The sequence below is a fragment of the Ruditapes philippinarum genome, unplaced genomic scaffold (genome assembly GCF_026571515.1).
Source record: "Ruditapes philippinarum isolate M1 unplaced genomic scaffold, ASM2657151v2 ctg5523_1_1_1_1, whole genome shotgun sequence".
Classification (NCBI taxonomy): Eukaryota; Metazoa; Mollusca; class Bivalvia; order Venerida; family Veneridae; genus Ruditapes; species Ruditapes philippinarum.
The window spans coordinates 10,227-38,023 of NW_026857107.1; the positions used below are offsets into that span (position 1 = coordinate 10,227).

The 27,797-nt window shown below is 31.3% G+C and overlaps 1 protein-coding gene across 1 annotated transcript; it reads left to right on the forward strand.

Annotated features, from left to right (window-relative positions):
• Positions 1-4,701: 4,701 nt before the first annotated feature.
• LOC132748789 (guanylate-binding protein 3-like) lies at positions 4,702-27,797 on the forward strand. Its single transcript, XM_060738426.1, has 11 exons — positions 4,702-5,040; positions 5,711-5,727; positions 14,202-14,395; positions 14,804-14,931; positions 18,140-18,249; positions 20,506-20,939; positions 22,316-22,593; positions 22,930-23,145; positions 23,457-23,553; positions 25,434-25,579; positions 27,492-27,797. The coding sequence occupies exons 1-11, from the start codon at positions 4,834-4,836 to the stop codon at positions 27,795-27,797; spliced, it is 2,133 nt and encodes a 710-aa protein (XP_060594409.1). The 5' UTR covers positions 4,702-4,833.

Sequence of the window (27,797 nt, forward strand, 5' to 3'; positions counted from 1 at the left end):
TTTTTTTTGCAATTATCAATTATTGGGAATCTTTTTTTTTTAAGAATGTTACTAATTCAAATCTACTTGACAGCGAAAAGAAATAAACATTATGCCACTTTTAAGTAAAGAAGGAAAAAGGCCACAAAAAACAAAGATACAAGGCATCCGTAAAGTACAAAGTTTGTAGCCTATGTTAGTAAATGATAATGATTATACAAGCAAAAAACCTGAAATATCGTATGTTTTTAATCAAAGTCAAAACCGCTAACGATATCCATTATTATAACACAATGACAATAAATCTATCAAGCTTTATTACATTTTGGTTCATAGGCTTAAAGTAATACTGATGGACAGGCTTAAACCAGTATATACCGCTTTCAGCTTGTGTGCCTCTTCCAATTACCTACTTGAGTACAACTCGTATTTTAATCTGAAAAAAGTTAACATCAGCAAATTTGGCCTGGTCAGCATGTATACTAATACTATACTTCAATGTTTAAATTTTAGTTTAATAACAAAAATGATAAACCCGAAATATGAACAGTATTATCTCCACATTTAAACATGTAACACAGCCTTTATTCAAGTGTTTAGATATAAAATTCCGAAAGTGTTTTTTATATATTATCTGTATGAAAAAGATACGGTTTTTGTTCGCAAGAGCAAAGGTTTTATGAATGTGTTTAGTGTTTTTATTAGAAGGATACATTTGAAATGTAGGTGATTAATATATTTCAGTTTTATCATTTTCAATTGAGCAAAAAACAGGCACAATTTAGATATTTGATCTTTAAGTTCAAGGTCAATTATGAATGAAGGTCAAGGTTAGTCTGGTCAAATATAATGTTTTTTCCTAATCAAGTATGAAGACAATACACAAAGAACTTAAAAAATTATGGTCTTGGTGCAACTTTGCTGGAAAAAAAACGGCATCGGCAACGGCAACGTCGAAGTGCCTGTAACAATTTCTCGAAACAATAATTTTTCAATCACAATCTAAATTCAACCACATCTTTTATTCTGTGGCGCAGTAGTCGTGTCTGACTAAAATGCTAAAGTCACATGTTGTATTAACTTCAACACTTGCAGTAAATTCCATAATTGATTGTCAGATGTTATCAGAAAAAAACAATAAGAAACTGTTTTGTTTTAAGTGACACCAATATAGATTGTCGCAACGTTAACTATAACAAAATAGTCACTTGTTTAAGAAAATAGTTATGAAAAATCCAAGCATCATGTTCAAATTTCTTTTTTATAAAATATTGGCTACAGAGACCTTACGCATTTAAGGTGTTTTTGATAAATTTTTATTTAAATGTTGTAGCTATACAATATTTCATTAGACTTTACATAGGGGTCCTAAATTTAACAACACCCTAATTTGTAATCAAGTTTTTTTTCAAAGTGATGACTGAAGAATAAATATTTTGTAAGTGATGCCAGCTGGCAGATCTGGACAAGTTTCTAATATTTAGTAAACATTATAACGTGGGGTAAGGTAAAATGGCTGTTATGGTTTTTTGATGGGCATTTATCAAACGTACTAAGAAGTGACACCTTCAACTGCCCTTTTGGTACTCATTTTATAGTAGCCATACAAATGCTTTGTTCTGTTATGTATGTTATATTATTAAGTGTAAAAATTTTAAAAATCTTGAAAAGCTGAACACTGAAATTACTGAATAGACTTTTGTGAAATTTTCTGCCGGACATATCTGGAACAATTATTCAGTGATAACCCCTGCTGTTTGAATTAAAAGGTTGAAATATTTCATATGAGTGCGTCATTTTGTTTTTTATTTTTGATTGTTTTTTAGAAATGCCAAAAGTTAAAATGTTTAAAATGTACCAACCTTAAGTGAATAAATGCTGATAGAGCGGCTTAATAGCTAATGATTTAAAGCATAATTTCCTTACCATTTATTTATTGGCTGAAAAAAGCTTAAAACTGATTGAATATTGGTTGTGTCGGGATACCTCTATTTTTTATTTTTTATTTTATGATTATTTTTTTTTTTTCACATACAATGAGATCAAACACTTATTATGGCCATTTTCAGTTAGACGCCATTGTATGGTGTCCGATGAAAAGTCATTTCGAACCCGCGAGAAATTTTTTATCGTTTTATCATAAAATGTCGCGGGCACTTACAAATGCGGCGAGATTTATAAGCCAAAGTTGTACAAAATGTCGCGGGGAATGTATAAACCTAAAAATGTTATAACAGTTGTTGGACACCAGCAAGGAATATTTTGACTCCAATGCCACGGTTTCACTCGTGTGTCCTAGCAGAAAGAAATCAGCGGCATTTTTGCCAGTGTAGTAGAAATTCTCATTACAATCGACGGGAAAAAAATGTTGACTGTATACTTTTTGTTCCTTAACAACAGTCTCATAAAAAATATCGCGGCCAGTAATCGCAATTTTTTTAGCCCCGATTGATTGCGCAGAGACATTTCCCGGCAAAAAAAACGAGGCTTACTGCTCAAAGGCACTTTTTACAAGGTATGCATCTTAAGTAAACATATGTTTGCGTGGCTAAGTCTACCATGTAGACAGAAAATATATTGCAATGTCATTCTTAAAAGTCGTTTTTTTTTACGACAGTAAAGTGTGACAGAAAAATCTCTGGAATTTCTATAGGCACTGACAATTATATACAATTCCGATATAAAAATCTCGCGGGATTAAAAGTTGCCATTTTATAAAGTGACGATGAGAGATTTCCGCGGCTTTAAATGGACACTACAGACTACCATACTTTTGTAATTCAATTAAAAGTGAACTGGAGTTTCCTGAATAAAAAATTTTCCTTTAATAAGATTTTCAGCAGTGTTCTGTTTAGCCGAAGGGTTTTTATTGACGAAATATTTTACGATCTTGATGATGAAAACTTGTGTCGTGATTCTAAACGCTCAATCTTGAGGTCATTTTTGAAGGTCTTTGGTCAAAATCAACTTGACCCCCGATAGAAAAATATCATTTTCTTCAATATCCTTTTTTTCTTAATTGCCATGAAAAAGAAGTCCTACCTACTTCACGAATGTATTCACTTGGATTCGATCTATCCAGAAATTCCAGTGTGAGGCAATCGGTTCCAAGGTTTTAGTCAAAGGTACCTCAAATGTCAAATATTTGCAATGGCCATAAACATAACGCCTTTAAACCAAAAATTTTAATCTTTACTGTTTATCCACATTGACAAGAATGACAATATCTACCAATCGATCAACATTTCCATGTTCACGGTCATTAAAACCGTAAAATATATATGCATTTGCAATGAAAAGTAATTCTACCCAAAACATTATGATTTTATATGTGCGCATATTAGCTCTCCCCTCCGTAAACCTGAAAAGGTCCACGTGTCAAGGTCAACTATATATTCAGCAAAACGCTTGAAGGCAAATCCATCCACATCCTTCAAACACCACATATTTATCCACTTTAATAATGCTCTTAGCGATAATCCAACTTTCACAATCCATCTCGGGATGTTTCTGCAGAGCCCTTATCTCGGCCTAACGGCATTGACATTTCTTTTCAGCAGAAACATCCATCGGTGTTGCCCGACCCATGGTTATATTCTCGCATATACTTTAACTACTACAAAGGAAATTAAGGTATCAACATTAAACTGTTCTTATTACAAAATAATTTAAAGGCCAGACTTGTAAACAGAATCTGAAGTACACATTATATTCACAGAAAATGCAATATAAAGAGAGACCTTAGCTACCGTATGCAATAATGACGTAGAGACAAAAGAGCACATGTTCTTGCAGTGCAAGAATGTCAAACAATTGATTCATGTATTTTTTTACTGAAGAACCGTTATCATCCATAAATGAATGTGATACGTTTTTGGCTACAATTTTGAGGATGAACTGTCCGAACAAAAAAATAAACTTAATTGTAATATATTTTGAAATGTGTGGGTACCAATGTAAATTTGTTAGCATATCCCTATGTCTTACCGGATTTAAAATGTTCGTTTCATAGGAAACATAAAATTGATAAAGGGACAGAAATCACAAATATACCTGACTTTTGTTTAATGAAATAAAGATCTTTTGAGAAAGTTTTTTACAAAATATTTCACAGGACACTTATGTTCGCTGTTTTCATTCAACGAATTTGAATTAACGAAATTTTATTTCATTGGCTGTAAAATTAATAATGCTTATTCTGGGAATTTAAGCCGAAGAAATAGTCCTTATTGACAAAACCAAACATAAATCATGCCTGCAAAATTAAGTGAAATTAGAGAATCTGTTAAAATGGCTAACTTAATTTATTAACATTGTTTCAATTTCGACACAGATCTGACTCTATTTTATTTTATTTTTTTATTGCCTGAATTATAATCATTATAACCTCTGAAGGGTCTTTATGACTCATCATGTCCTTTTATTTTTGTCTCTTTTTTCACTAACGTGAAATGAGGCAATATACATTACACACGTATATATATAATATTCTTTCTTGTGTTTGAAAGCTTTCTTTGATTTTTCTTTCTCACTTCTGTTTATTTGGGAGCGTGCGCGCCCGCGCGTGTGCGTGTGAGTGTGTGTGTGTGTGTGTGTGTGTGTGTGTGTGTGTGAGCGTATATGCGAATGTGTATGTGTGTATTTCGTGTCCTCTTTTGACTGTTCTCTGCTCTATTTATGTTTAAGTGTCCTTCATTTTTACTATACCTTTCATTTTGCATTTAGAAATCGCCGGACGAAACAATAGTGAAATGTGCTTTGACCATCTGTGGTTATGTGGCGGAGCAAATAAATGGGGTAACCAAAAAAGGTGTTTTCTTATTTCAGTTAGATTCAATTTTGAATCGGGCAGTGATGTATAAAACCTATTCAGGACCTTCGCAGAAGAAGGATGCCTCTTCACGTGATTTCTCTCACACTTTTCCATTAAATGCTTCAGCAAGAAATATGAGTGAGGAGGAACAGAAACAGGAACAAGAAAGATTGATGATGGAGATACAATACTTGATGTCAGATGAAATATTTGACGACGTTGTAATAACACCTACACCGTCAGATAATGTAAGTTTTATTATCATTATTATTATTATTTTTATTATTATTATCTCATTTGAATAAAAGCAAGTTATGCCTCAGAGAGGAATAAATATTTCGTTCTGCAGAAAAAACAAATGATGCAATAATGTACATTGTATTTAGAACTTGTGATATGCTTATCACTTGAAGAAATAAAATTGAATGGGAGATAAATTGTCATAAAGGAAGCAAAGATTAAACAAAGTAGTATTTTGACCTCCAAACAAAATACAAACTCACTTTAATTGTGTCCTGCTAAAACGCAAAAGAAGCGAAAGATATATCATCTGTATGGTCATTGGGTTACGTTTTGGAAACGATAAAAGGACGCCTAAAATGAAAAGTTTTTGCAAAAACAAAATGATAGCATTTCCGAGTCTAACTGTGCCTTTAAATTAGAATTCAAAAATCAAAATCAATTTATGTGGATCATCATTTTTGCCAATGAAAAGAAAGTATTGCTCGAATAGGAAACTACTTCCCGGAACAATATCTTTTTAATTGATTCTTCAATTAACAAGTATGTCAAAAAGCAAACAATTCTTTCAAATCATGTGTTCTAAAATACACTGTAATACAACGTTACCGTAGCTAAAGACATGTGATCATCAACCCTGATATTATTACATTTTTATATGTCTTATTTATATTTCAGTGTAGTTTAACAGAAAGGTGAGTGTTTGAACATTGTATATGCATTATCTGGTGTCATAAACTAGGTCCCAATGTTAAAATGGGGAAAAACCTAGTAAAAAATCAAAAGGGTGATTTTTTAGCTAAAATATCCAGGACATTTGTCAAAAATGTTACTACTATGACTTCTAGCTAATGTTCGAATAATATTGTTTTGAACTCAAAGCCAAAATTATACCCATCCAAGGGTATATAATGCGTGAACGGGTGAATATCAAATTAAGTTTTCATTTTGCTATAATTCCTCTTTATTTAATAATTAAGTTCGCATAAACAATAAATAACGCAGAGATCCCAACTAAATTTCTGTAAATATCTATTAGAATTTACACCTAACCCTTAGTTTATAAAAAGAGTGGGGCAGTCTTTTTAGATTTTAGGCTGATTTATAATTTTATTCAAAACATTTTCCAATATCAACTGTTGGTCAAACACCATTTTGTCAGTTAATCTTTTGAAATATAAAGTCAATTCAGCTCAACTTGACTATGAAAATATGAGCATAATGTCACTTTAACAATCGACAGGTTACAATTTCATTCCAAGTATCCTGGAAATATGTCATGTCGTTTTGATAATTTTTATCTCAAATTTAATTTGGGTCATCCTGGGTTAAAATAAGGCCACAAGCATTCTGGATGTTATATTCTTGAAATTTGACAGACATGTTGTTTTAATGATGTATAATTCGAGATTGTTGGAGGGTCACCTTTGTTTAAAAACTATGTCACAAAGCCCAAATATGGACAAAACACTACATATATTATTTTTGCCAAATCTAAAGGCAATCTTAGCCAGAAAGATAGCTTTGTTACAACCAGTTTTGCAATAAAAACGAGTTTTGCAATAATTTTATTGCAAAACTGGTTGCGATGACATGATTTTATTGCAATTTGATTACAACCGGTTTTGCAATAAAAAACGAGTTTTGCAATAAAATATTTTTCTATTGGATTTTATTGACATTATGCAAAAGACATTATAAAATTTATCTATGTATATTAGGATTGATGCAGGAATTATTTTCTGGGATAATGAGTGTATATGCATATGATCAAACATTAATTTACATTCTCAATTTCATTAGTCTTTTTCCTTTTAATATATATGATGAAAGGATGATCATCATGAAATATCAGGACATGTACATTTACAGCAACAACTGTATCTGCTCAAATTTCGGTGATATACATACAAGAACTTTTAGTAAGGTCTTAACTTACCAGTTCTTTGATGAAAGGAAAAAAAAACGAGTTTTGCAATTATAATTTTATTGCAAAACTGGTTGCGTTGACATGATTTTATTGTAATTTGATTACAACCGGTTTTGCAATAAAATATTTTTTCTATCGGATTTTATTGACATTATGCAAAAGACATTATAAAATTTATCTATGTATATTAGGATTGATGCAGGAATTATTTTCTGGGATAATGAGTGTATATGCGTATGATCAAACATTAATTTACATTCTCAATTTCATTAGTCTTTTTCCTTTTAATATATATGATGAAAGGATGATCATCATGAAATATCAGGACATGTACATTTACAACAACAACTGCATCTGCTCAAATTTCGGTGATATACATACAAGAACTTTTAGTAAGGTCTTAACTTACCAGTTCTTTGATGAAAGAAAAAAAAACGAGTTTTGCAATAATTTTATTGCAAAACTGGTTGCGTTGACATGATTTTATTGCAATTTGATTACAACCGGTTTTGCAATAAAATATTTTTTCTATCGGATTTGATTGACATTATGCAAAAGACATTATAAAATTTATCTATGTATATTAGGATTCACATGCAGGAATTAATTCTGGGATAATGAGTGTATATGCATATGATCAAACAATAATTTACATTCTCAATTTCATTAGTCGTTTTCCTTTTAATATATATGATGAAAGGATGATCATCATGAAATATCAGAACATGTACATTTACAGCAACAACTGTATTTGCTTAAATTTCGGTGATATACATACAAGAAATTTTAGTAAGTTTTTAAATTACCAGTTCTTTGATGAAAGAAAAAAAAAACGAGTTTTGCAATAATTTTATTGCAAAACTGGTTGCGTTGACATGATTTTATTGCAATTTGATTACAACCGGTTTTGCAATAAAAACGAGTTTTGCAATAAAATATTTTTTTCTATCGGATTTTATTGACATTATGCAAAAGACATTATAAAATTTATCTATGTATATTAGGATTGATGCAGGAATAATTTTCTGGGATAATGAGTGTATATGCATATGATCAAACATTAATTTACATTCTCAATTTCATTAGTCTTTTTCCTTTTAATATATATGATGAAAGGATGATCATCATGAAATATCAGGACATGTACATTTACATCAACAACTGTATTTGCTCAAATTTCGGTGATATACATACAAGAACTTTTAGTAAGGTCTTAACTTACCAGTTCTTTGATGAAAGAAAAAAACGAGTTTTGCAATAATTTTATAAAATTATATAATGTCTTTTCCATTATCATATTTGCAATAAAAAATATTTTTAACCATAGATTTTATATGCATATTTCTGAATTGAATCCCTGCATGTGAATCCATATAGACAAAGATAAACATTATAATGTCTATGAGTATAATCTCAAAAAATCTGATATTATAGCGAATATTTTATTGCCAAACTAGTTTCTATTGAAAACTGGTTGTGAAAAAATTGCAACAAAATGATGTCATCGCAAGGCGTTTTGCAACAATGTTATCATTAAATTCTGAAAAACACTGGTAAGTTTCGACCTTGTAACAAGGTCATGTAAGAATATCATCAACAGTTGTTGTTGAACATGTAATGCCCTGATATTTCATGATGATCATTATTCCATCAAAAATACTAAAAGAAAATAAAGCAACTTTTAGAATGTTATAATCATATACATGTATACAATACTCCCGAATATAAGCCCTGCATGCAAGTTCTTATTTACACATAAGAAATTTATAATGTCAACGGTATAATCTCAATCAAATCCGATAGAAAAAATATTTTATTGCAAAACTCGTTTTTATTGCAAAACGGGTTGTAATCAAATTGCAATAAAATCATGTCAACGCAACCAGTTTTGCAATAAAATTATTGCAAAACTCGTTTTTTTTCTTTCACCAAAGAACTGGTAAGTTAAGACCTTACTAAAAGTTCTTGTATGTATATGACCGAAATTTGAGCAAATACAGATGTTGCTGTAAATGTACATGTCCTGATATTTCATGATGATCATCCTTTCATCATATATATTAAAAGAAAAACGACTAATGAAACTGAGAATGTAAATTAATGTTTGATCATATGCATATACACTCATTATCCCAGAATTAATTCCTGCATGTCAATCCTAATATACATAGATAAATTTTATAATGTCTTTTGTATAATGTCAATAAAATCCGATAGAAAAAATATTTTATTGCAAAACTCGTTTTTATTGCAAAACCGGTTGTAATCAAATTGCAATAAAATCATGTCAACGCAACCAGTTTTGCAATAAAATTATTGCAAAACTCGTTTTTTTTTCTTTCATCAAAGAACTGGTAAGTTAAGACCTTACTAAAAGTTCTTGTATGTATATCACCGAAATTTGAGCAAATACAGTTGTTGCTGTAAATGTACATGTCCTGATATTTCATGATGATCATCCTTTCATCATATATATTAAAAGGAAAAAGACTAATGAAATTGAGAATGTAAATTAATGTTTGATCATATGCATATACACTCATTATCCCAGAAAATAATTCCTGCATGTCAATCCTAATATACATAGATAAATTTTATAATGTCTTTTGTATAATGTCAATAAAATCCGATAGAAAAAATATTTTATTGCAAAACTCGTTTTTATTGCAAAACCGGTTGTAATCAAATTGCAATAAAATCATGTCAACGCAACCAGTTTTGCAATAAAATTATTGCAAAACTCGTTTTTTTTCTTTCATCAAAGAACTGGTAAGTTAAGACCTTACTAAAAGTTCTTGTATGTATATCACCGAAATTTGAGCAAATACAGTTGTTGCTGTAAATGTACATGTCCTGATATTTCATGATGATCATCCTTTCATCATATATATTAAAAGGAAAACGACTAATGAAATTGAGAATGTAAATTAATGTTTGATCATATGCATATACACTCATTATCCCAGAATTAATTCCTGCATGTCAATCCTAATATACATAGATAAATTTTATAATGTCTTTTGTATAATGTCAATAAAATCCGATAGAAAAAATATTTTATTGCAAAACTCGTTTTTATTGCAAAACCGGTTGTAATCAAATTGCAATAAAATCATGTCAACGCAACCAGTTTTGCAATAAAATTATTGTAAAACTCGTTTTTTTTTCTTTCATCAAAGAACTGGTAAGTTAAGACCTTACTAAAAGTTCTTGTATGTATATCACCGAAATTTGAGCAAATACAGTTGTTGCTGTAAATGTACATGTCCTGATATTTCATGATGATCATCCTTTCATCATATATATTAAAAGGAAAACGACTAATGAAATTGAGAATGTAAATTAATGTTTGATCATATGCATATACACTCATTATCCCAGAATTAATTCCTGCATGTCAATCCTAATATACATAGATAAATTTTATAATGTCTTTTGTATAATGTCAATAAAATCCGATAGAAAAAATATTTTATTGCAAAACTCGTTTTTATTGCAAAACCGGTTGTAATCAAATTGCAATAAAATCATGTCATTGCAACCAGTTTTGCAATAAAATTATTGCAAAACTCGTTTTTATTGCAAAACTGGTTGTAACATAGCTTCTGTTATTTTTAGATCAAATTTGAAATAATTCTTTGGGTTAACAGTTAAGATTTAGAAATTATATCGGTTTTGTTCATATTTTACAATATTTATTGTTCCTTGCCATTAAGATTCATATCGCGAAAAGACCATCGTGGTCCTGTTGTAATTTGTAAGACAACATGCCTGACAATAGTTAAATTTAAAAGATATGAAGTAACAGTTTTACTGTTTTGAGTTAGTTATTGTATAACATCATTTTTAATGTCATGCTTATTCAAAATTGCTAATAAAACGTGTTTTGTGCATAATCTACTGCGTAACATATACACAATAGCCGATTTGAAGAAAAGAAACAATTATTTCGACATAGTTCGGGATGGTTTTTCAAAACAGGTCAATGTGTAGGTTGGTATGTCTCAAACATTATTTCAAGCTAAAGTTTATACCGATACAATGGTTATTATAAAGTTATGATGAATTTATCAAATTATTACATGATGTCTCTAATGAATTATTACATACTGGTGCCAAAAATAACCACAATATCAAAACAAATGCAGTTATTTGGTTTGCTTATATTTTTGATGCGATCCTAGATCTTTTGCGTTCCACTTCCAGCACGTGGCACCAGAAAACAAGCACATTTATTTGGTTATTTCCTTCCAATAACTGAGGTTTGTCTTCATCATTTCACAACATTCACAATATCTTATATCGGTCGATTTTCGAACGTGTTGTAACATTGAAGTTACTGTTGTATTAAAGTTTGTTTGTGACGTGATCTTTTGTTGTAGATTAATGTGTTCATTGTACTGACAGATGAAGAACCTATCCGATATTTAAACTTTGGATATTTTTCCACCTATTATTTATCAGAATAATGGACAGTTTATGTATTTGCAGATGTGTAAAAATAATGTCTTAGTGTTGGACAAAATTAAAATGTTAACTAAGCATTATATTTACAAAACACGTGTTAATTTCTAATACTTAATATATCATCCTAAGTTAAACCCTTTAATTTGGTGATGTTTATATCATAGACTTGTTCCCATAATTCAGTTTCTTATATTTGTAATAATACAGAATTCATTCACACAAACATTTCTAAGTTTCACAAAAATAGTGTAATTCTTTATAATATCAAATGCCAAGAATCCATGCATGTATCATTATTTGATGCAATATACACATGACTGTTGATGGCTTAATGAATTATAAGGAACATTGGTAATATAGATTTTTTAGATTTTTTCAGATTAGATTTAGATTTTTTTCAAGTAAATTCTAGAAAGTCATAGACCCATGAGGACAACATATATACAAATGATCAACATATTTACATAAAATGCATACATGTATAAAGAAATCAGCATTTATGTACATAATAGATATTTAACATTGTTTCCTGCCATAATGTATCCGAAGTAAATGTTAACATTCACATGTTCTCTTGGTAAGATATATAAGCAATATTAAAGCTACATTAAATAAATTTCATAAAACAGAAATGGCGACATTTTATAAATAAATTTGGTTTTATATCGACTCCAGATTTTATTTTGGTGTCAAGACAACCAAAATAAGTTTTATAAGCTTAAAAAATGGGCAACCTCATTGTGGTGAAATCGGAAGTACAATAATAATTATTTCTGTTTGCATGAGAAACTCAGCCTTCGGTTCATCCATACATCAATATCAAAACAACAAACATGACTATGTGCAGCAGTCCTAATCTTACGGTATATTTCCGCATTGTAACGGATGTTTTCATACAAATTTAATCCTTTTTATGAGATGATTACTTTTTTTTCTAAACCACAGGCCTGGTTCACCGTGAAGCTAAAACGGTAAAGTGTGTTTGCACAGGAAAATCTCATATTTACTGTGTTCTGGACGCATACACGAGCTGATTATTGTCTTCATTTGCATGCTAAAATTCGTATACGAACTTTAGTGTTACCGTGAGGTTTTCCGTTTAGAATCCTAATTTATGAACAATATTTGATGAGATTTACAACATACCTGTTAAAAAGGTTTATGAAACTGTATAATGCTTGTTTTTTAGACCGACGGCAAATATTTTTACATAATTATTTAATGTAACTTTAAAGATATATTTTTTCCAGAACTGATCATGTATTTTAATTTAGTATATCCGAGTATGTATAATACAGAAATTACAACTATATTTCAGACACAATGTTATTGAAAGAAAGTATACAAAAATAAATTAGTGCAAACTACCCTTGCGCAATAATTGTACATTTATGTTTAATTGCTTCTTTTCATTAAGATAATTCGCCTGGATTAACTACAGCCAGTGAAACGGCTTTGAGTTTTTAATGTTTTTATAGAAACAAAGCAAAACAGCTATTTCGTTTTGTTTAATAATGAAATAAAAACAATAATCACTGATGATTAGGAAATAGATATCAATTCTGAGTGCATTGTTGTAGAATAATGCACGGTTTGAGTTCAAATGAGTAGTAATATAATCACGAAGGCCGATAGGCCTGAGTGATTAATTACAACGCATTTGAACGAAGGATTATACAATAATGCACGAAGAATTAATATCTATTTCCATTCTAACACGTCAAGAAAAAGTATAATTATAACTATAAAGTTGGACTTTATGTTTGGTGGTTAAATTTGTTTTCGCCTCAGAGTTTCCAATAGAAACGTTCTTTAAATGCTGTTCCAGTGGGTTAAAAAAAAACTGTCGTTAAATCTACTGTGTGTAGAAACATTTTGAGAATAACGAATTTTGAAAACGTTGATAAAACTTTGTTTGTTCATTTTATTTCACTCTTTAATTTTTCAAGCGAAATACAAATTATTAAAAGTGAAATAAATGTTAAACCTAACTCGTCTGCGATATTAAAATAACGTACTTGATTTGATTGTTTTGCACGTGCTGCTTGGCGCTACATTGTGACGTCACGTAAACAACACTTTAAACGTTTGTACAGCGTTAACGACTGAATTAAAGATATTGGTGTTCGGATTCATTTTCTTAATTAGACCATTTTCTATTATTCAAGATAGTTTTCACAACAAAATTCGACAAAAAATTGTTTCTATTTATCAGATTTTTAAACAAAATGGCGCCTTCAATGTGAAAATATACAGGGAGATAATAAGAACGGCGAGTGCATTGTTGTAGAATAATGCACGCTTCCGGCCTTCTTTGTCTATAGGAAAATTTCCGATAGTGTTAGAATGATACATATACTTACATAATTTTACTTTATTATTACAATATGTTTAAAAGCCCCAAACGTATAACCGATAGTGATGTTTTAACTTACCTGGACATACACACAAAATAAGACAGTTAAGCATGGAAACCGTGCTTTTTAACTTCATGCATTCCTTTAAATTTCACACCCTCAGAAAGCAAGTTACTTCAAGTGTCCAATAAGTACACAATTGAGGCAAATAAGTTTTAATTTTTGTATTGAATTATACAACTGTCCATTATTAAGACAAGAGAGAACATGTTTAAGTAAGAGAAACTCCTCAAACCGTTCATTATGTGATAGAAAAAAGAGACGTCGGCGCACAGCGCCTCAATTTGTTAATAAACTGAATTGCCGTTTTTAATCATTGTAACTTAATCTAGTATATTCATATATTTTTTATCAGATTTGGCAGGCTAGAAGTATTCAAAAACCCTGTGTTGTTTATCTACTCTGACAGTGACAACAACCTGAAAATTTCAGAAGATGTTATGGCACAGATAAGTAGTATAGATGTAACGTTAAATGTTGTTGCTGTATGTGGCCTATATAGGACAGGAAAGTCTTATCTGATGAACAGGTTGGCGAACGAAAGGAAAGGTATTTGCGTGTTTCGATAATGTTTATGAAATACGTATCCCTAGCGTTAGCATGTTATTTAAATTCGCACAGGTAGTTTATAGAATATTTTATTTTCATAAAAAAAAATTTCTTTGCCCTACACTGTTGTTAGCTCATATTTTGTATTTTGATATTGATCTCCCTCAAACTTTGAGTGAAGGGATAATTTTCTTTGCTTCTAAAAATGGAAACATGAATAAGTTCAGACCGAGTCGGATATGTATAACTGTTTAAATATCAATGGAACTGCTCTTTTCAAAATATTGTTTTTTATATATCATTTTACTTTTCTATCTTTATTTATATATTTTTATTTGTGTGTGGGGGTTGTGTGCGTTTTTTGTTTTGCTTGTTTGCATTTGCTTTTTTCTTCTTTTTTTTATAAAGGATTTTCACTTGGGAGCACAGTTCAGTCTGAGACAAAGGGTATTTGGGCCTGGTGTAAACCACATCCAACACAAAAAGAACAGGTTTTACTTTTACTAGATACCGAAGGTTTAGGAGATGTAGCCAAGGTAAACATATACTAATATCTTCATTAAATGGCATTGTTTATAAAATGGCTTATATCACTGTAGCTCTTAATGTGTTAATCAGAAAATTATCTATTCAAATAAATAAAATGTTAAAAAGATGTAATTCAGTATTTTGGATGGAAAACAAATCATAACTCATTGAACATTTTGCTACTTTTTGACAAATTATTTTATATTTGACCCAGCATTTTCATGTGATCAGATTCTTACATACCCGACAGCCATTATTAAAAATGCCCACGTTGTACTATTTGTTGGGCTTCATACTTGGACACAACAATAATTTGAATAAGATTTTTAAAGAACTTAATTGATTATGACCTTCATTCATTTGTGACCTTTCCCTTGAGGGTCAAATTAATGATTTTTTTCTTGATTTTTGCTATAATTGCACGCCCGGTAACCAACAGAGCTAGCTCTTTCGGGGGTATACAGAAAATTGCTCTGTCGCTACTTCTGAGCTAGTGCATGTCGCAACAAAGGAAACGTGTTTTCTATTTATATAAAAGATATCTTAAGAATTGACTCGAATATCAATATTCATATAGAATGCTATACCATGTGAACTTGAATCATGTTTCTATCGTATAGATAACGAATTCTTGTTTGAATTGTAGTTGTGGCGGCGTTTCCTATTAGTGAATTGAAGTTGGCGTTAAAAAAAGACTTTTCCATCACAGAATAAATAATGCAATTGCTTCTTACTTTATTTCTAAAGCAGTTCATATTAAAAACAAATAAGTTTCGAAAAGATGTTACGTCTATAATGAGATAAAAATTAAAATCGAAGCTTAGTGTTTTTTTTATACAATATCATGATGTATATTCTGCAAAAACATTTTGTCATGCCGCGAAGGAAATAGCTTTGTAGCCTACGGAGATAGGAAAACATTGTCGTTCCATCTAAAGAAAATGTAAATAAAATGATTTGTAACAAAGCCAGAAATTTAAAATTCCTTATGATCGTTTTTATATGTACCTTTGTTTTTATTGACGACTCGTAAAACTAAATCCTGTCATTCTGCAGTAAATCATGCGTCTTATGCATATCATTTTTTACCTATTTTAGCATAAAATCGGCTATTTTCCCCTCTTTTGTCCATGTTACAATTAGGCCAAATGCATGTATTAACAGAGTCACGCGATCTTGTTATAGCCCGGTTGCTCTATACGCAAAACATACAGGACCCAGTAAACAAAAAAAAAACAACAAATAAATTGTGAAAAACAAAACGGCTAAATTGTAAAATGTTGCAGGCTCGGTTTGATTGAGCCTGTTCATGGACGGTACTGGAAAGTGCAAGTTACCGTCCACGCCCGCTAGCTCCGGCTTCGAGGGCCTCAATCGCATAATGGCGAAATACCTGGCTAATCTTGGTTGTCGCCCTTTCAAAGAAACGGACAGTTGTAAATGTAAAACAAATATATATATGTCGTTCAATTTAACCTAAGTAAATAAGATAACACAGAGTGAATATGAGAAAATTTTAAAAAGTTTTATTGTTGTTTATATTGATAAATACACTTTATCATTCTTTGTTAGAATAATGTTTATTTTTTATGAACTTGTGCTTTCAAAAACGGTTTCTGAGGGCCATGCTCTGTCTTGTGTAGAATTATGTAATTACTTGAGTCGTTAAGTTTCTTTAATCAATTTAAATTCGTCATTTCGTTCTGCTCTGAGCATTTGATTTGTATTCCCCGCGTTGTTGGCCCCGGAAAAATATAACACGTACGTAAAACATAGTGCCAAAATGACGTGTGAATTGGATAAATACTGTCCAAGTGCAAACCGTTGCTCCTTGGGTTTTAATATATTTTATATTATGTTTTTTAATTGAATAAGCCTATATCGATCTGGTTTGAAATTGAATGCTATAATAGCGTCAACTTTCGGTACTTTTGGAGCGCTTGCCATACCGGGCTCGGGCAGAAACCGTTCCTCGAGACTCTGTAGACGTAACACGGAAAAACATGCGTTAATCCTATATTGTTAAAAACCCACCTCAAGCAAGTAAAATGTTGAAATTACCTGTATGTCAGTTTTTATGCAACATATATGCCAAATGACTGCGTAAAGACCATGTTATTTAAGTATTTATTGTTGTGCACGTTCATTTCCTATCAATGTTCGTTTTATATAGCAATCAGAGACACATCAGTATAGAAAATAAATAAAGAATAGCAAATGTTACATAAGATAAGTCGTGCATATATAATTACTACATAAATTATATAGAACTATCGTCTTAACGACATGACTACCTCCCGCATTCTCGAAAAATAAATATAAATTTCGTTTATAAATTTATTTTTATTTCCGAGTAAGAGTAAGATTTTAATTGTTTTCTAGACGGAACATCAACTGATAAGGTATTCTGGTTAAGACAACTTTATACCTCTATTGACCCTAAAATTTGTTGTTAAGCAGGCGCGAATTGGCAATAATGTTATTTATGATTGAATTTACTTAAAATTTAAGCACAACTACCTTAAGGACAATGTCTTAAGAAACATTTATTTAAATTTGACGTTGTTGACAAATATATACCTTGACTTTAGAGGTAAATTATTGTAAATTCAGATTTTTGCTATAAGTTTTTATAACTTTGTATTTAATGAACAATACAAGATAAGACAAGACATTACAGAAGATCTAATTGAACTTGACTATAACCTTTATTTGACCTTGGCACTTGACATTGACCGTCAATGTATTTTTTTTTAATTTGCGTAAATTGTCATTACTTGCAGATTTGATTCATATTTGGACAAACGAACAGGTTGAATTTTTTTATATAAATTTGAACTTTGACATACTAACCTTGACAGTCACAGTCACATTATTGAAATTGGTGTTTTTATTGACAGACTTTATTCATACTGAGACAGAGGACCACATATGACCAAACAGACATGTTGGACAGTTTTTATATGACTTTGACCTTATATGGACTTGACTGTCACGATCAAATTATTGAAATTTGCTTTCAGATATTGTCAGTTCTTTTTACTTAAATATGAATTTGATTCTAAACCGACATGATGATAAATTCAAATTCGAACTTTCAGTGTCAAATATGATATTTGAATTGTATTTGTCACCTAAAAATGTTTGATGGAATACTTTTTTTCTAAAATGTTCTTACCATGATATGTTTGACTTTAGAATTATTTTCCATTTCAGGGGGACACTGAACATGATAACAAGATGTTTAGTTTAACAATACTTCTCAGTAGCACACTCATTTACAATAACCCAGGTGTTTTCAATCAAGATGCTGTTGAAAAATTAGCGTATCCTTTTAGAATGATTGCAAAGTAAAAGCCTTTTAAAAGATATTCTTATCGGAAATGACAAAGGATAAAGTTTAGATATTTGACATGGTTCTTTGTGTGTGGACCTCTATCTTGAGGTCTATACGCCGCTTTTCATGGACTGACACTACTGTGACACATTGAAGGTTCCATGATAACCGCCGTATAAACACATCTGCGGATGTTTCTAAATTAAAAATTATACCATTTCATGTTCAAATGTTGATTTCTGCTAAAGCCGGTGCTAGGGGGCATGGACAGTAGTTTGAACTTTCCAATACCATTGTACAGGCTCAATCAAACCGAACCTGCAAGATTTTCAATTTTGACGTGTTGGGCTTTTTTAAGGCATTTTTTTTCTCTATTCTATCAAGTTTGTTCAAATAAAAGCCCTGAGGTCCTGCCCTTTAGGAGGGATAGTTTTTCCTTGCATACATGGAGTTAAAACATTGCCTAGAAGATCTCGACTAAAATTCAACAAATTATGCCTGTAGTGTCAAAATTGACCTAGCCAACATTGTGAAGTGAAAATATACGAAGTTCGTTCTAATTCTAACCCTTTGGGATGCAAGATTGGCTCCACCTCAATGTGACATAGATTTTCGGTATGTATATATAGTAAAATATTGCTTAAGTTATCCTCTGAAGCTTCAAAAGCTACAGCTTACATATTTGGCATAATTGAAACAATGAGGTCCTCTTGAACGCTTGTTCAAATTACGACTCTTGGTTCAAAATAAGCCCTGCCCTTGGTGTCATGAGTATTCTTCGTATACATAGTTAAAAACTATAATTATAAATGTTCTCTGAAACACTGTCTGGTGAACCAATATTCGGATTGTTTAAATTAAAGCAAATTTCGCCATGGCCAAGGGAAGTCAGTGACTTACTTTTTGTTATTTGATATACAGCTATGATATATACACATTTTCAGTTTGTTTGTTTCATTTTACGCCTTTTCCCAACAGTATTTCAGTCATATAGGCGGTTAGTTTCCTAACCATCGTTCCTGGAGAGTTACACCAGTACTAGACTTCCTTCCTCCGCGCTAAACTACCAAAGCATCTCCCGGGGATCGAACCCACGCCAGAGAGGTAACTGACTTAGAAGTCATCGAATCTAACCCCTCGACCACGGAGGCGGTTACAGATGTAGATTTGAACTTTGATGTGTGCTGAAATTTTGACCATGTGCTCATTTTATTTGTAGTATTGAAATCTTAATATTAATATTTGATATAAGGACCTATGTCTTGCTTTTAATATACAGCTACGAAATTTTGACCATGTGCACAGTTTTAGATATCAATTGATATTTGATATCAGCTGATTTAGATTTTAACTTACATTCTTGCTGTTTACGTTCATCTATAATATTCGAACCATGTGCCGGTAAAGTGTAAAACAACTGAACTAAATTACCTAAGTAATGACCTAGTGTTGTTTGATGTACAGCTATGTAATAAGGATAATGTATATAGTAAACATTTAGAAAAGTATTTTGCATGAAGTATGGTCTAGTGACGAACAAATTCTGTCTGCCCTGAGATGAGCGCCATTGGGCATGAATTCATTGACAAAGTATTCGTTTCTTGTGATGTGAAATTTAGACGTTAAATTTTTGACAGTCTTTTTATCTATAGCTTATCAATGGTCATGTACATCAGTTTGAGGCATAATCCTTTTGCATATCCGAGAAAGGTCTCCACTGATGTTATAAGGCCTAAAATTTGAAATTATTTCATAAATCAACAAGCAAAAGATAATGAAGAACTATATCCAATTTCTTTGAGATTGTAAGCACGATTTGAGATAATATTATTGCGGTGCATTTCTACCTTATGAGTCATTTTGCAATTAAAATGATTTTTTCTCTATAAACGGAGTGAGTTGATGATCTCAAAATTTGCATTAATATTTTTGGAATAGACCTTCTTTGTACGCAAATCTCAAAAAGGTCTTATAATGTAAAAATAATAACTAAGTATAACCCCTTTCATACCTTAAGTTTTTAAAAATGTATATTTTAGCTGCATTTTTCCAAAGAAACAGATGAGCTATTATGGTGGTCTGATCTTCGGCGCCCGTATATAAATAGTTAAAATGTTTGACACTTTCGATAAAACGTTTCTGTTGCATGTACTTTTACTACTCAATACTAGAGGCACAGTTTTGGTGTTATATCATAGTAATTTGTTTATACTGATGTCGTTAGTTTTCCATAATCATATGACAGTTTTATAACACGAGTATCCAGAGATGTTCAGGTTTTGCCCGAAGTAAATGAAGAAGAAAATGAAGATAACATGAAGATTATCACTCCTATTTTTATTTTGTGTCTTCGAGACTTTTATCTCGAGGTGAAAGACGAAGATGGTACAGAAATGTCTCCGGATAAATACTTTGAGAAATGTTTGTCCATGCCAGACGACAAAGGCCAAGAGAAAATTGATGAAACAAGGGAATACATCAAAAAATACTTTCCCAGAAGAAAATGTTTCACGCTCGCTCAGCCAGCTATGGGAAGAAAGCTTGCTAAAATTGAAGAATTTGATGATGATCGACTCGAAGACGATTTTTTAAGTGACTGTAACAGTCTTCAAGAATATGTGTATGCATGTGAACATAAAGTTACGGATGGAGTTACAAAGGCTCCAGTCAAAGGTTATGGTAAGTAAAAACTATTTTAATATAAATATATTGTTTTTGCATGAATCAACAAGATATGTAAAGGAATAATTAAACATAATGTGCAATTGTTATTAGCAGATTCATATTACTTTCTTCGCATATCAAGGTGCATTAAGTGTTGAAAAAAGTTAAAATATGCTAAACAAGATCTTCAAGGAATGGCGGCGTTCAATTTAACAAATGCTCAAAGAAGATTTTTTTCTGTGCAGAAAATAAAGGTTTTAGGGAAATGTTAGTATTAGTTACCTGAATAAGTAGTTATAAATATAAAATAATTTGCCACAAAACTAGCTAAATGTAAACCCAGTATTATTTTATTTACTTCCATACAAAATATTAATTCACTATAACTATACTGATTGCCGAAAAGAAACATATGAAAAAGATGGTTCCGGTAATTAGCCAATGAGTTAGTTTAAAGAAATAATAAAAGTACACTTAAATTAAGAAGAGTTTGGGAAATAAAAATAAAATCATTCTGAGGCATAATGTGCCTGTAAGTAAACATTCACATGTAAACGAAGTTTACTAAAAGAAATTGCAGAGTCAAGAGTTTAGATATTCGATGCATGGCATATATTAAGGTGTCGATCCTCTACAGATCAAAGGTTATGAAGTATGCAAGCTGTTAAAAAATATTAAAATTAAAAACAGGCAAAATATTCTTCGGGTGATCATACAATATTTAAGTAGGAATATCTGAACAAACCAACTTGCAAAAAAGCAACAACAATAATGACATGATGAACGATCTTTTCAAGCATCGGAAATATAAAATCTCTGATTGAATATACTGGACGACATGACACTGCCTACACACTTCACAATGTATTGATACCTATTTTAAGAAATAATCAATATCTTTACAGTTAAGTGCTTTCTTACAGTGAGCTTTAACAATAAAAAATCGGTTCAACCCTCCCCCGCCACTCATAAATAAAGTTCATAAAAAGAAAATCGGAAAATTAGAGTGGAAAACAAAAGATAGTTAGAAAATTTGAATATTTTTTGGTAGTAACTCTCGTATTATTATGTTTTCACTTTTTTTCATCCGGCGTCCCGCGGAGCAAAAATATGACATAGCTCTAATCAGCCACCATAACATTCTTCATTCTGGCGCGATTAACCACACCTTTGTCGTGCTTTCAATTTCGGGAGGATTTAAATATTTTACAGAAATATAAATTTTAATATATAAAAAAGATATGCTAAATATATTGAATCAGTTATATACATTAAAAAACTAAATTTTTGCATTGTTTTCGTTCTTTTATATAGAAAAAATAAAATATTGTCCGTTTAATGAATAGTATTGTCTTTTGGTGACTGATTTCCTGCTTATGAACGATTTTCAGACTTTGAATCCTTTACGCGTACATATGTGAAGGCAATGGGAACAGGATCAAAACTGTCATACGAGAAAGCATATGATCAGGTGTCCAGGTTTCACAACAGCAAGCTAGTTGTTACATCTGTACATGAATTTGAAATTGAGCTGAATACAATGGATAAACCTGTGAAGCGTAAAACGGACATAGAAGGAAAAACATTTGCGATACTTAACAAAAAGCTCAAACAGTTGAGGGAGAAGATGTATCCGTACAAAATTGATATATTTGAAGATAAAGCAATTGTATGATTCCGTTCTATATTTTCCATATATGAACTTGCAGTTGCATATAAGCTCTGATTAAACAGTGATGTAATTATTAGGCCCTTATTTGATAGGTCTGGCCGTAAATATAAACTGTTATGTATATCAAGATATATAATAGATACAAAATGTATTATTCTTTATACTGTAAATCAATGTTGTTAATATTTTAAATTTATAAGTTTTAAATACTGTGCATACATGTCAAGAGATGAAATACTTAAATTGTGATAAAAAATAATAAATTCTTACGTTTGATACTTGATACGAAAACATGCAAAATTAAAATGAATGCAAATATGTTTAACTATTCAGAAAAAAATGAAAAAGATTGCTGATGAATTTCGTGAACAAAACAGTGCACTTGTTCTACACACCTTGCTAGAAGCTCTTGAAAAGCTTCATGATCACATGATCAAAGAAAATGAGGCTTGGTTTGATTCAAAGGAAGGCTTGGAATTGTACAGTCAGAATATCGATTATTTAAAAGAGGGGTTTCATAGCGAAATGGAAGACTATGACGAAGATGAGGTATACTAGCACTTTTCTTTCCCGCATTTCTTATTAAATTTTATCATGTTATTACGTTTATTAATGTTGATAAAGTGCATGCCTGATAAATGTAGCTTTATCAGTCACCCTCGGCTTAATCAGAAACCTCATCCATACATTATGAAATCTACTGAAGTGAATAGACGAATTTACATCGTACTAGTTTGAAACGTTTAAAGTGACAAATTTTGAATCTAATAGAAATTTTAACTATAAACGTATTCTGTTAACAATTTCTTTATTTATAAGCAAGTACAAATGTAAATATAATTGTAAATTACTTATTACAGCGGTTGAAAGCAATAATCAATTTCGAAAAGAGTATTAATGATGAGAAAGTGAGGATAGCTTTCCATGCCGAATTGCATGAGGATTGGGAAAGAAAAGGTGAGATAGTGTATCGAATAAAGTTTATACAATTTATCCATACAAATTAAGATAATTTTGAGACAGAAGTTAACTCTAAAAAATACTATACACTTTATTAATATTAAATTTATTTAAGTGACTTAGCTGATTTAAAACAATTTGCGGCAATGAGAGATCTTCTAGTAACGGGAATTGATTAATATGTTCTTGGCCCGATGTATTTCCGGTAGTCCGAGAACCCTACTAATGGTCTTACTTTTCAATATAATGGACCTCTACATCAATGGACATTGTCCACCTGTGTTCCAACTTGTTTAACCCTTCAAAACAGAACTCTCTATTTTAGTCCACAAAAAAGTCATTGACTGCCTCGATGACACCTTCTTTGCTTCCAAAACGTCTACAACGAAGCTTGGTTTTCAATTTCGGAAAAGTCAGAGTGGGCGATTCCGGAGGATATTGGGGATGGGGAAGAATTTCAAAGCTGCAGTCAGTTACAGCAGCCATGGCAACTTGGGATGTGTGAGCAGAACGCCTTGAGTCAGTTTGTCCCTCCTTTTACGCGCGATTTCTTGACGCAAACGTCTCAATTCATCTGCATAGTACGTACCGTTTATGGTGCGAACTTGCTCAAGACAGTCTATCATGATTATCCCCTGACTATCCAAAAAATTGAATTCATCATCTTCCCTGCTGATGGCACCTTCTTGAATTTCTTCGAAAGGGGTGAGCCAGGGTGTTTTCTGCATGTTCTGTTTTTGGGATTCTGGAACGAAGTGACGGACCTAAGTTTTATCCTGAGTTACGATCCGGTAGATAAAATCAGATCATCCTCGTAGCGAGACAAAAGCAATCTTGAAAGGTCAAGCCTGATGGGTTTCTGGTCTTCAGTCAACTGTCTAGGGACTAATCTAGCGGAAACCGTTGACATGTCATAGACATCAGTAAGAATTGCCTGAATTGAAGCAAAGCTTATACCCACTCCCTGAACATCTTCGGCAGTTTCATAGTTTGTAGCCTCTTTTGGCCGCCCAGACCGCTTATTATCGCCAATGCTCTCCCTGCTCCTCTGAAATTCTGCTGCCTATTTTTCACTGATTTAGGAAGGGGACTCCTTTGCAAGTGTATCCATGATTTCAACTTTATCCATATGGTCTAAATGACACACCCCTCTACTGATCAAAGTGTGTTTAATGTTACTTAATCTGTGTAAAACCACGTGTTACTCGGTCAGTAATCTTCAATAAGTTATCGGTATCGACTTATCTTGTGAAATTGTTACCTTGTTATAGCCTTTCCATGTTTGATAATTGTACCGTATCTCTATATACTTAGTACTATGAAATTGAAGAAAATTTAAAAAAAAACATTTTTTGGACTAACCAAAGTTTTATTGGTTGTATTATATTAAATTAGTATAGACATAAACGCAATTAATAACTTATTTCATTTTTCTTAAACACAATATTGAATTGGTATTTACTAACCTAGCAAGTTTCGTGTCTTGTGTTTTTATCCACATTTCATTAATTACTCGTAAAATCCGACGTGTACATTGAAGTGTTCTACAAGCTGATGAATTATTGATATATTGCACCAAATTATTCAACTTAAATTCCGGAAATTTTAATGCCGATCATTTATTTTCCCAATTTGGTTCTGATGGAAAATTGACACTCATTAATTACGGCGAATGTGTAGATCAAATGCAAAGCGTATGAAAGAGCAATTTACATGTTTTACTTTGATAATATTGAGTGCGTTATTATCCATATAGAATGAAGCTTTAACCAGAATCATGATGAGTATAATCGTTTTATGAATATCAAAGACAATTGCTATTTTTACCATCGTGTTCTTAAGCTGTAATACAGTTAATGATAGTTGTTTATTTGCAGAGTTTTTGGAAAAAGAATTAAACGAAAACGTTAAGTTAATGTTTGATCGAAAGTTTGAGGAAGCTGAAGCTGAGCGAAATGCCTACATTGAAGAGAAAATGCGTGAATTCGAAAGAAATTTTACAGAAAGGGCTGGTGAAGAAGCAGTAAGGAAGAAGACTTTTCTTGAACGCATCAGACTACTGTTTATATAGAAACAATGTCTTGCATATTTACATTTGACATCATATAGTTGGTGGAGGGAATATAATAATTATATTAAGAAAAAGTTCAGATGAATTTAATACTCGTTTTTTATTTCAAATTTTAAAAGTTTTTAAAATGAATATGTTAGGTCTTAGAGTACAAGTTCATTTCCTTTAACTAATTCATGCGTTTTTATGGAACATGGCAAAATTGTTTTGTAAGGGGAAATATTCGATAAAATATATCATAAACCTGTGGTAATGAAATATTTTAAAATGATACATTCATTGCATGCTATACGAAATGAAGCATCGTCTGCCCTTAAAAGGTGAAAGTTTGAATCTTAGAAACTACATGATCATGACGGTTTAGAATAAATATAGACTGTTAATTTGATGTCAATTCCGTCGATATAATAGAGAATAACAGAATCCTCGAAGAACGCCCAACACGATAAAATTGTAAATTGTAATTGTAAGTTAACTTATGAAAGGTCTAAAGCAATACGCCTACTGGTTGAGTATTTATTTATTCTTTACTCAAAAACCAAACAAAAACATATTTTTTCTGACTCAAGATTTAAAACATCATGCAAATGTAACGTAAGGTACAATAACTACAGTAGCACTGGTTTGTTAATGAAAGTGGTAGCAAGACTTTGGTTAAAAATTACTTTACTAGTGGAACGTTTTTTTATTCGATGATACTCAAGCTGCATACTCACTGTATAGATTATGATAATCAAGATCAACAAGGAAAGGCGGCGTTCAATGAACGCAACCTCCATACGACCCAGCAACAAGAACCGGTGGCAAGGAGCCCAGGTGGACCCAAAACAAAAACAGGATGGGCAAAAGACAGGTTAATCACTTAAATGATAATTTGTAACTAATAAGGAATTCAAAGAAAACAAATAAATGATTAAATCATAGGTCCTGTAACATCCTCCGAATATGGTGACGTGATTAAGTTATCACGACACAGCGAAAATTAAAGTATTTACAATAATTAATGTTTGTATTTGTTAAATGAATTTAATCCAAAGAACAGATAAGTTGTCTTGATAAATCAATACCATCTTAATTTTTCTACTATGGGAATGCAATTCTTCATTAATAAACTATAATCAGTAATCACAATGTACATATTTTCCCTCGCGGTGTCAAAATAGAGATAGTACACATTTTCATGTTATAAATATGTTCTTATGCAAAGAAGATTTTTTTCGAAAAGTAAAATTACACTCAACGTTAGAAAATTTGAAAAAAAAATATCTAAACAAAATCCCCATAACTGATTTAGACAGATCAGAAATCATACATATCAATATACCTTCTGAATATGATACAGTTTCGATTAACTAAGTGCTCGGTGATTTATAGTATCGAACATTTGTAAACATGATTAATAAAATATTTTTTAATCGGAAGAGAGACTTTGGTATCGTTTAAAAACAAATAAGAGGAATTTGAATACCAGAATGTTCTAGACAAAATTTAAAAACTTGTAAATTTTAGACATTCAGATTTACCTCTTTGTATCTGTTGAATTTATCTCGTGTAAGTCTGTGTGAGTCTTACGGTTGAAAATTAAGATAAACAGAAAAAACTCAATGTTGAAGTTACACAGTACAGGTTTTCATTAAGTGATAAAACTAATGTTTAAAAATTGAAAATTAGATTGCATTTAAAAAAAAATATTGTGATAGGAGAAATTTCATATAAACATGACTCTATATTTGGGTTACCATTTTGAAGTTGAAAAAGTTGGAAAAAAAAATCATTTTATATAACAATACAATTTGGTGAGAATATAACACGGTTTTCACGAGGAAATTTGAATTTCAAGCTTAGGCTGTGTGGTGTGTATCAGACAATAGTTGACTGGTTAATATCAGTGTGTAAAGTATGCAAAGTGTACATCTCCTTGATGAAAATACTTATAACACATGAAAATACCTCAGGATCAGCATCGACGAAACCATCAACATCGACAGAATACATTGTGACGCAGATACGACTCCTGCAGTCAGAATTCCAGGAGAAACTTCGAAAACAGAGCGAGGCTTCTCACCAGCCAACCCTTGATAAACATTTTACATTTAATGCAAATCCTGATGAGTTGAATGATATCTTGAAAAGTGTCTCTGATAAATTAGTCATCACAAAAATATATTAA